Source organism: Urocampus carinirostris, chromosome 4 (assembly GCF_059441175.1).
Source record: "Urocampus carinirostris isolate Australia breed hairy pipefish chromosome 4, RoL_Ucar_1.0, whole genome shotgun sequence".
Lineage (NCBI taxonomy): Eukaryota > Metazoa > Chordata > Actinopteri > Syngnathiformes > Syngnathidae > Urocampus > Urocampus carinirostris.
The window spans coordinates 23,862,876-23,874,445 of NC_142352.1; the positions used below are offsets into that span (position 1 = coordinate 23,862,876).

The 11,570-nt window shown below is 40.0% G+C and overlaps 1 protein-coding gene across 1 annotated transcript in view; it reads right to left on the bottom strand.

Annotated features, from left to right (window-relative positions):
• The window catches only part of nkd1 (NKD inhibitor of WNT signaling pathway 1), a 58,235-nt gene extending 47,131 nt beyond the window's left edge, over nucleotides 1-11,104 (bottom strand). Inside the window, exons 1-3 of the mRNA XM_088333204.1 lie at nucleotides 10,894-11,104; nucleotides 10,755-10,787; nucleotides 10,503-10,609 (exon numbers count right to left, since the gene is read on the bottom strand). Coding sequence (XP_088189330.1) covers nucleotides 10,503-10,609; nucleotides 10,755-10,787; nucleotides 10,894-10,918 — 165 coding nt within the window. The 5' untranslated portion in view covers nucleotides 10,919-11,104. The remainder of the gene's footprint in view (nucleotides 1-10,502; nucleotides 10,610-10,754; nucleotides 10,788-10,893) is intronic.
• Between the last annotated feature and the right edge of the window lie 466 nt (nucleotides 11,105-11,570).

An 11,570-nucleotide genomic window follows, 5' to 3' on the forward strand; every position in this document is an offset into this window, starting at 1 on the left:
TATAATTATTAATTAATTAAAAAAAAAAAAAAAAAAAAAAAAAAAAAAGCAGGACCGAACCCGACCCGACCCGACCGTATGACTGACATTTCAGGCCCGACCCGGCCCGAAATTGCCTCGGGTTCGGGTTCGGGCCATGGATCTTAGCTCTACCTGTGATTGGCCTTTTTGGACCCATGAGGCCTGAAATGATATTGGTGGATCTCTTGTTCACAGTTAAAGAGTTGAAAATCAGTTTAGCCAAAAGCTATCATTTGGACTCACAAAGGGGAGTTGACTATATACAGTTTACTTGTGTACTACTAGTCGTGGTCGGGAACATTGGGTCGCTGTCAGTCATAGTGACGTTCAGATGAATACAGTACGTCTTAATTAACTTATTGTATAGACAATGATCACTTTTAAAAATAACGCCAATTAATATTTCTTAATAAACACATTATGCAAACTAAAGCTGCCCAACGCTGAGAAGCAGTGGAAAAAACAAATGCGCGATCATGTGGTGGGGGGGGTCAGATTATGCAGGGGAGTTGGAATTAGGCCCAACACCGGTATTCGGTGCTTCAGCGTGTGCGTCGCTACATGTTACCGACATTACTTACTCGACATTTCAGTCACTGGGGTCACAAAGGGGGTGGTGAGAAAAACAACAGTAATTGAGAATGTGAAAAATATTCGCGACAGCCCGAACTCTCGCTCCAGTCTGTCTCTGCAGACAGTGTGGGGTGGGTACAGCTTCCTGCTTCAGGGCTCCGCCCCGGTCGCCTATCCAATCAGAAGGCTTGGGTGGGTAGCGTCAGAGACAGAAGGTAAGGGAGGAAGAAAAGGGCTCGGCGTTGTGCTTAACAATCGGCGCGTCAAATAAATAAATATGATGACACAGACATCCGTCATATTCCCAATAATCCGTGCAGACAAAACACACTTCTATTCTATAGCATATGAATAAACTATATTTTTTGTTCTCTGTACTATTTGTAATTGCAACAGCCATTGCAGCCTGGTCATCCTGAAAGGGGGATTACCACATGTGCGGTCCCTTCTCAAGGTTTCCTTATTTTCCTCATGTTGAGGTTTTTGAGTTTTTCCTTGCCCTCGTGTTGGTCCTCGTGTTGGTTTCAGATCAGGCGATGGTGTAATAATAATCTGTGCAATAATCTGTGCAGCCCTTTGAGACTCTTTGTGATTAAGGGCTATACAAATAAAAATGAAATGACAATCGGTCAACCTTTAGTGGAAACCTACTGATTTGAACTAAACCAAAACGTAACGCTTGGCAGAAACGACTTCAAAAAAATTGGTTGAGGGCATCTGCACTTATAATAAACAAGCGGAGCCTTGACTCAATGGGAACACTTCCCTGCGAGGGGCCCCCTTTCAAACGGCGTCTTGTTTCATCCGGGAACACAAGGCCACCGGGTAAACGCACCAAACAGATGGAGTCTGCAAGGGCAATAGGGAGCGCCAGTTGGAAGGTGGAAAGGGGGACATTAAAGACAAGCGGGGGAGGGAGGGTGCGACTCTGAATTTTCCTTTTTGAGGAATATAAGAGTAGTATCATGAACATTTGAAAAGGGGAGGCGGGTGCGGTTCTGGGATGTTCAATGTGTACAGGAGGAAGCAGGCTACATAACGCACGTGATATTTAAAGGGAGGGGGCACAACAGGCTACAAACGGGGTATCACATGACCCCAATGTCATATGTTAAGACCCACCTGCCAACACCACTCAGTCACTGTCGCACCACCGCCATGTACCACATGGCAGCCAGTGACTCCATTTTTTGTCATACAAATACTAATATTGGACTCAATATTATATATTTATTTTATGAACATTTTTCATTTCGCTTATGGCCAAAATTTAAACAGCGGGCTACATTTTCTGTATAGGTTTTGTTTGTTTTTCAAATCAATTTTATTTCACGAATTTCATGCATTATTAAAAAAGGCAATTAAACTTAACTTGTGCATGTAAATACAAATGTGAAAAAAAAGGATTAGCTTCTGTTATGTATCTTCCTCGTGTACAGTGCTACCCCTACTTTGAACTCAATTCATTCCAATTCTAGGAGTAACTTTGAAACCTAAAAACTTGGTCGGTAGAGACAAATTTTGTATTTAAATGCACAAATCTGTTCCAAGCCCTAGAAAAGTACAGTATTTTTTTTTTTTTTATGAAACCGTTAAAGAGCATCGGGACATGAAATAAATACATGTTAAATTTAGATTACGGCACAAAAAACATAAAACGAGAGGCATACAGACGCTGCCCTAATTAAAAACGAGAACGTTCGTGAGTTGAATTTGTTCGTGAGTTGCTTCAGTGCTATATATTGGATGTTTAAGGTTAACATACAGTAAGTATGTTTAAGGCTTGTATAAGTAACCTGTATAGTATTGTATTCAAAAATAAACATTTCATAAAATTATATGCTCGATAAAAGATAAAGTTAAGTTTAACTTTCCTCTTTCGTGGTAGAAAGTGGCCGAAAAAAAGCGTTCAGACTATTTTCTCAACCGCATCAAACTTTCTTATTCCACTTTCATTTCAAAGAAAACGGCTCGCCTCTTCTTTACACTTCACACCAACCAAATTGATTGGATGCACGAGATAGTAAACAATAAAAATGTCAAAGTTCTTAGCGCGCTGGAGATACAGTTTAATATGTTTACACACGAACTAGGAAGAGGAAGCCGGATTTCAACTTTGGGGTGGATGCTAGGCGACCTCTCGCAGTGCCACACGCCAGTAGCGACGGAAAGAAGTACTACAATAATGTCCTGTACTCAGGAAAAGGTGCACAATACACAATCTAACTTACAGCAATGTCCGGATATTTTTCAACATTCATAATAAAATGTTCGTAAGTACGGGAGTGTCTGTATAAGGTAAAAATACGAAGAATAAAGGAACTGATAAAAATATCAATTTACCCTTTGCCTCACTTTAATTGATAAACTGATCCAATTACAGTGGGACCTTGCTACTTCGCGCTTCGACGTTTGCGGATTCAGAGCTTCACGGGCCTAAAAAAAATAAATAATAATAAAATAAAATAATAATTATTATAATTTTTTTTAAGCATTTTTGAAGGGGCGTCGCTACTTTGTGGTTCCACGTTGGCGGGTTCAGAGCTTCGCAGGTCTAAAAAATAACAATAATAGAATAATTTTTTTTTTTTTAAAGTTGTTGTTTTTAAGCATTTTTGAAGGGGTGTCGCTACTTCTCAGATTTTCACTTTTCACTGGTGGTTTTGGTCTCCATTAACCAGGTCTAAAAAATAATAATAATACATATATTTTTTTTTTTAAGGTGCGCTGCTTCTTTGCGGATTTTCACTTATCACGGGTGGTTTTGGTCCCAATTAACCGCGATAACCGAGGTCCCACTGTACGTCTTTTTAGAATCTGTCGGAAATGCTTAGTGATAGCCAGACCTGTAAACACTTTTTCCAGGTGATTCTTTTCCACAAATTCCGAGACTTCATTAAAGTTTTCCAGAGTGTCTTCAATTTGGTCTGATTGAATGATGGCTGTGTCTTGCCGAAACCGCTCTTCATACTCGTCTGTGAACTCTAAACTGTGACAGTGACACAAAGAGCATGTTGGGAGCACTGAGATTTGAGGCTATAGCCAGTTTGACTACGCTCTGGAAACTCAGGGAGCGGTCAATAACAGTGCTGTATTTTTGACTTTGTAACTAGAGGCAATCTTCGTAACGAGAGGCAATATTTGCCCGTCAACAAATGGTCCGGCCCCTTAACCATATCAGAGAGCATTTTGACATGCATATTTGTCATGGTCCGCGTTTTTGGTTGCTTGGGGATTGAATCCCAGATTGCGCCGGTGAAGGTGATGTAGATGACATATGAAAAGGCCTTAGGTTTCATCTCATTATCACACATTTTGGTGTGTGTTTATACATGTTAAAATGACAATGAACTTGTCACTCACAATGCATTTTTGCTTCACGTTAAATGAAAAACTGATCCAATGACGTCTGCTTTTGCCGGCTTTTGACAATCAGTCGGAAATGCGCGAGGCAGGCGTTGCGATAACCAGACTTGTCAACACTTTTTATGAGTGGTTCCTTTACACAAACTCCAAGTTAAAGAGGTCGCTGGTTCGAGCCTCGGCCGAGTCATACCTAAGACTTACAACATTGGTACTCATTGCCTCCCTGCTTGGCGCTCAGCATTAAGGGGTGGAATGGGGGGTTTGCTCACCTAATGACTAAAATGGCTGCGCCCTGTTTGGCTGCGGCTGCATCGGCTCGCTACAGTTTAACTGTACGGGTCAGGTGTATCGACATTTCGTTCTGTGTGCATTGTTACAAAGAATGACAATACAAGTAAATTATTATTATTATTATTATTAAAGGGACCTTTCAGTCAACCAAAATATGTACACAACACTTGTATAAAGACAATAAATGCATCAAACTATGGTCCTGAGCCACCCTCTGTGGGACCAAGGTACTACTACAAGTCTGTCTCAGACCAAGAGAAAATCGCACAGCAAAATGTGGTTTTGACTCGCCCTCAGCTGGATCAAAGTGGAACTACAAGCATGTCCCCTCAATGTCACAACGAAATGTAATGCACACTTTTGCATTAAATTAAAGTGCTGAGTGGTGCATAAAGCATGTGACACAACAAATTTGTAATGACACTCATAGCCAAGCTTTTAATAATAAATTTTATTGATTTGTTGTAGCAGCCCTACTTGGCACCAAGTCAAGTAATGTTTATTTGTATAGCCCTTCATCACAAGGAATCTCAAAGAGCTGCACAGACCAAGGATTATTGCAAACTGCAGACTACACCATCCCCTGAGCTATGATCTACATGAGGGCAAGGAAAAACTCAAAACCTCAAGATGAGGTAAATAAAGAAACTTTGAGAAGGGACCGCACTTGAGGTAATCCCCCTTCAGGGTGACCAAGCTGCAATGGATGTTGCAATAATAAATACTACACGGATATTGTCAACATAAAATATAGGTTATTCATATGCTACAGTACATGAAATAAGTGTGTTTTAAGCCTAAACAGTTCCACTGAGGTTGCAGTGGGCAGAGCATTCCACAGCACCGGGGCTGAATGGAGAATCCTCTCGAGCCTGCAGACCTCTTCTTGGCTCTTGGGGATACTAGTAGATCAGCATTTTCAGAGAGAAGGCTCTGGACCGGAACATAGGGGGAAATTAAGTAATCTTTTCAAGTCCAGCAAAAGTACATTGAAGACCCACTCCTAACCTCTAATACTTATACATTGGCATAAACCACTGTGGAGCCTGAAGTACACAAAGTCTTAATTCCATAACCAACAATCCTGTGTTCTTAACAGTGTCAACAACCAAAAGAATATTGCAGAGTTAAAAGACAACTATAGCAAAACACAGAAAGGACTTTAGACTTGTAGGATTAGTTTGTCTTCCCAGCGCAACAATAAATGATCCTATAGCGAAGGCAAATTTCCACAGTGGATTGCTTTAAAAAAGCGTCCATTGTGACCTTTATGAACCATGGCGTCTCTCCGAAGATTTGGATTCATCCTTATGAATCGAATGAAGCCGCTCTTGCAAGCTGCCTTCAATAGATAGACACGTGTGGGTGGCAGATGAACCCGATTCTCCTTTTCCTTCACAACGACCACCGATTTTCACCGTCTGAGGACGACACTGCCAAGCAAAGAGGCTTAAAAACTCCTCTGAAGCGTTTCCAAAGGATTTCCGCTTCACTCGACATCAACAATGTTTGTGTGCGTTTACAGCAACGCCAAGACAAAAACGGTATTGTACCCGACCAACATTCTTCGGCTTTTACCATCTAAACATCACCTAGCCGTCACCCTGTAATGCTTTCAACTGTCTTAATCGATTGTCGCTTTAAAAAAATAACATAAATCATCAACCTGGCAGAAGAGCAACATTTCATTCTCCCTCAAAGATCAAAGAAGCGTTGAAAATCACATTGTCAACATCAAACATGAAGAAGATCTAATCTAAAAACTGTATCCCAAAAGGGTTTTTTTCTTTTAGAGAACTGTGGTCGCTTGTGATTGTGATGCCCTATTTATTAATGAAGAGTAAATTCAGCCAAAATGTCACTTAAACTATTTTCAAGAACCTTTGGATGATGGCAAATCCTAAGGAAGACACCAATCATTTTGAAAGTGATCCGACCAAAGACCGATATGCGGGGAAAGTATATAATGTTCTTTTAATTTCTGTTAAAAAAAACATTCATTGTCATATTCAATTTCAAGAATATTTGTATTGTGAAAAAAATACCCTTTTTTTTTTTCAATGTGGCAATTGGTACATATTGTCACTGATATTCTTTCGCTCCCCTACTTACGACCATTCGACTTACGTAAAACAGTTTATACTAACATTTTTTTCGGGATGTCAAAAAATCTCCGGACATTGCTGTTAAGTTAGATTTTGTATTGTGTGCACCTTTTTCCGAGTACAGGACATTACTGTAGTGCTTCTTTTCGCCGCTACCGTCGTGTGGCGCTGTGAGAGGTCACCCACCATCCACCCGGAAGAAAAAAAAAATCTGCCTTCTGTCCCACTTCGTGTGTAAACATTCTATACTGTCTGCGTCTATAATATCTCCAGCACGTCAATAACTTTGACATTTTTATTGTTTAATATCTCGTGCATCCATTCACTATGGTTGGTCTAAAGTGTAAAGAAGAGGTGAGCCGTTTCTTTTGAAATGAAAGTGGAATAAGAAAGCTTGATGCGGTTGAGAAAATGGGCGGAACACTTTTTTTCAGCCACTTTTTACCACGGAGGAGGACATTTTAAAGCCCATCTTCCAAAAGTAAGCTGAACTCTACGTTATTTATCTTTATAAGGCATACTATTTTAGGAAATAGTTTATAGAGATAGTTTATTACTTTATTAGAACAAAACAATTCAGGTTACTTATACAACCTTAAAAATACTTATATAAACCTTAAACATACAAAATATTGCACTGAAGCAACTTCCGAACGATCTTCCGGAACCTATCTCGTTTGCAAGTAGGGCAGCATCTGTATACAACATAGACGCTACTCTCAATGTATCAAAACAATTAATGAATACATTTCAATTGTTGTTGTCTCAGCTGTGAAATATGAACCTTTTTTACGAAGTGGACTTTTTGAGAGCATCATCTAATTTACAAAGAAGCTTAAATATTGACAACAAGCACTTAACACAAAGATGATCAGAAACTAACAGAAAATATGCGCGAATGAGGCAGGAATTGTTTTATTGATATATAGCAGATTTTTAAAAGGTCGATCCTAAAGTATGTAAATTGTACAAAAACTGCTTAGATCAAGGTATTGTCAGTTCTGTAATCCCTTGCTACTTCTTGCTTCAAACTTCACTGCCTCAGTGCATGAAGTGAAAAATGTTCTGCGATCTATTATTCCCAATTGCATATTGTTGCTAGCTGGGGGCGGCAGAACACACATATCCCTGGTCTAGTGGTTCTTTTTTTGTCGCGACTGTACTTCTGGCTAAGATGAATTGCACTCATGCGGCCGGGACACATTATTCCCAACCCCATATTGTTGCGGGCGAAAGGGACTTTGGTTGTGAGACGTGCCGTTTTGGCCCTCCTAAAATGAAATGCACGGCCACGGTCCATTATCCCAGGTAGACTATTGCTGCGAGCGGGGGGCCGACAGAGGGTATATCAAAATGGGTGGGCTACTTTACGGATTTTCGGATATCAGGGGCGGTGGGGTGTTCTGGTCAACCGTGATAAATGGGGGATTAAAGATAATATATATTATAACAAGTGCGCAGGACTTTGTAAATATTAGAAGTCGAACGATTATTTGGAGTGCTGATTATGGGGACCAATATTTGGGAATTTGACGGATATCTTTATCTAAATTTGTATTTATTCGACGGGATGATTAAGCTCGGATACAGCTGAGCCTCTCTCTCCATCTCTTCCCTTCCCCTGTCTCAGACGCTAGCCACCCTGAGCCTTCTGATTGGATGAGCGACCGGGGGAGGAGCAACTGAAGCAGGAAGAATAACTTTAGAGCGGAGTAAAAGGCGGAAGCTCTGCTAACTCCTGAATCCTGAAATGTCCGTGAATCAAAACCCCTGATAATTTTGAGATTTTAAACTAGATGCGGTAGAAAAGCGTGCGTGTGATTAGGAGATAGTGTAAAAAGTGTAGTTAACTTTTAAATTTAAGTCATGTTGGTTGTATTGACATCTTTTTTAATCGTACAAAAATCAGGTAGCTATTAAAGTTTTTGTGTACCTTTATATGGGTTCCTGCTAAGCCTAATTTTATTTCCTGAACTGTTAGTTTTTGGTTTAAGTGCAACACTAGTCATGTTAGTTGTGTTGAAATTCTAATTTACTGTTAAAGGTTTCAGGGAGCTATTAAAGTTTTATTTGAATGTATAACAATTATTCTTTGTTTCTTTTTGCATTATTAAAAAAACATTTCGCCAATTTCTAAACTTTTACAGCGAATGAATATCGGCTCATAATATCGATTATCTGCCTCCTCTTGATACTAATAATCGGTATCGGCCTAGAAAAACCCATATTGGTGAATCCTTAGAAAATATACATCCTTAGAAAACTGGGTGTTTATATCTTATTTGTAAATGCAGTCACCGCTATAATTACAAAGCAATTACACTCAAGCAAATCTTCCTGCATTCCCTTGTAAATATTTTTTGCATATTTATCATGACAATGTTTTTCTTATCTTATTTTTCTCTTTTGAGTCTTTATTCTGTGTTTATCCCTATCCTTAGCCATGTTCGATCTTGATGTAAACAATGTTCTCAAATTGGTTATCAATGATAATATGGACAATTCTAATTCTAACCTACATCACATGGTTTGAGACTAAATTAATGGCTGGATACACGTTTGATTGAAGATCAAGTAGACTTTTCATATGGGCCAGAACGGATTAAGGAGTCTACCATTATTTCTTATGGGAAAAATGAATTGAGTCTTTAACCTCCACACTGGAACTGATCTAGTTAAAAGCTGAGGTACCACTCAATTTAGAGAGATATTAGAGAATGGTAGTAACTGCAGCAAGATATCAAAGACTTTTCCTTTCTCCTCGGGTTTGTATCCACAAAAAGAGGCTAGGTATGAAAATGGGCCGGGTGTTAAAAAGGTGAGAAAGGTGTAGAGGACATACCGTATATATAGCGCATGCTCATGTATAACAAGCACCCCAGATTTTGATCAAATATCGGTATACATTTTGATTCAATTTTTCTCAGCTCAAACTAAGCTTTGTAAGTGACAGATGTTGTTGAATATGTGCTGCCATGATTAAAAGCATTCATTGACAACATAAACAGTAAACACAAGAACAACATACAATTTACATTGAATTTATTTAATGTCCTTTAAAGTCCGATTAAGCATGATATGAACTAAAGAGTTGTTTCCCTTGTCGTGCTTATTTGCCTTTTATTTATACCATTCAGGACGATTTTCTGTTTATTCCATTCTGTAACATTCGTCTCTGGAACCGTGAATAAAAAAAGTGATATTTAGATTTCTGTATGTCATTTATACTACTGGTGGTTCCATGGTTAAGATTAAGCCCCTATTCACCGCCATAACAGTGTCCATCCTTTCCCAAAGTATCCATCCAGCCATCCAAATTCTGTACTGGTTATCCTCGCAAAGGTCAAGGGATGGAGCCCATCCCAGGCATCTTCGGGCAGTGGACACACTGAACTTGTGGCCAGCCAGTCACAGGGCACACAGAGACGGACAACTCGCTCGCTCATTTACAACAATGGACAATCAGAACCGGCCAACTAACCTGACATGCATGTTTTTTGAATGTGGGAGGTAACAGTAGGGCCTAAAGAAAACACACGCAGGCACGGCAAACTGCATTGAAATGCCGCGGTAGCTGGAATTGAAGACTCGACCTCTGTACCGTGGGTGCTGCAAGCTAACCACCAGGCCGCTCTGCCGTCCCTTGATGTATCCAATGTTTTGCAATTACGGTGAGGGATATTTTCAACTGATCAATCATTGCACAGATACACAGCAAAACTTTGTGTTTAAGGAGCACCCAATTTCAGATTTTTTTAAGGTACAACAAAATGCACGCTTTATATAAACAAATATAATACTCACACCCACAAACTACACCGATTTTAATCCAAACAGCGCCTCAAACCCCCAATTTGTGAAATCTCACAAAACCCCCCTCCGCCCTCAAAATATTTTCTCCTTGGAGCTACACAATTCACATAAGTCACCCTTTTTGACTTCAAAACAGAAAATTTCACCGAACAGTGAGAGATGTTCATGCCTGTATAACTGCAGCAAGATTTCCAGAAGTTTACCTTTCGTCCAGCCTAGGTTCCTTTCCCAAAAAGAAGCAGTCATGCACAACAAAACGCAAAAGAAAATAAAAACGTGGTGGAGTTGGGGGATTCGGGTTAAGAGAGTGTTGCAAACTCTCGGTTGACTTACCCGGGTATTCAGCGCGCACTTGGTCTTTAGATGACAGTCCTGCTGCTTTACCAGCCAGTCGTCCAGTCCTTTTCGAGCCAAACACGCGTTAACTACAAAACTGTCACCTGTAACAAGAGGAAGCTTTATTAGAATGGATTTTTAAATAGGCAGGCAGTATTTAAGGGGAGTGGGGGGTTGTTCTCGCACATGTTTTCAAGCGAGGCTTACTACGAATGTGCACCCCAAATGTTTCCCTTCTACCCCGCTTACCTTCCGGGCTCTCCCTCGCTTTACAAATAGCGGCTTGTAGAGGATGGAGACCGCCGCAAGAAATAAAAACAAAATAAGAACACAATGAACATTCTCAAGTACGGCAACTCCGATAGTGTGAACACAAAACAAGACTCACCATGCTTCGAGTGCAGTTTACCCATTTCTCGGCATCGGTGCACACCGCCAGGCGAGTTAAATATAGTCCCAAAAAGAAGCGATAAAAGGAGCTACGAAGATGGTGTAAAATGGGGGAGATATCCGAGGAATGGTCTGCGGAGGAGGAGGGAGGAGAATGAAGGGGGAATACTATGCCACTCGCACACGTCCGCACGCCTGCCGAGCAAACAAGCGTCTGGTGGATGGGGAAGAATTTTGTTCGCTCAATGATAGCGACCCTGCAACAGTCGTTATCCGGTTAAACGCTTTCAAAATAAGATAAGACAGAAAAAATAGAACTACTTCCGTTTTTTATGATTACGGTAAGAAATACGGTACTGTAGAGCAGAGGTGGGTGGTTTATTTATATGGGATATTTCTTTATAACAACAATATTCTCATCAAATCGGTTTTATAACACTCACGATTAAAGCTGAAAAAAAATAAGTAGGTGCCTATTTTAAGTACTAAATGTTATAATTAGATTTGTAGCGTTACTGTACCATACCTGTCAACCTCCACGGCTCCATGCCCTTACAAAATGCCGTATTTTCCCTTACAAAATAATCTTACACCATATTTTTTCCAAACGTGTTTATTTATGTAGTTTAACATGTTATATTGTACATGTTTTTTGTTATATCATCCATCCATCCA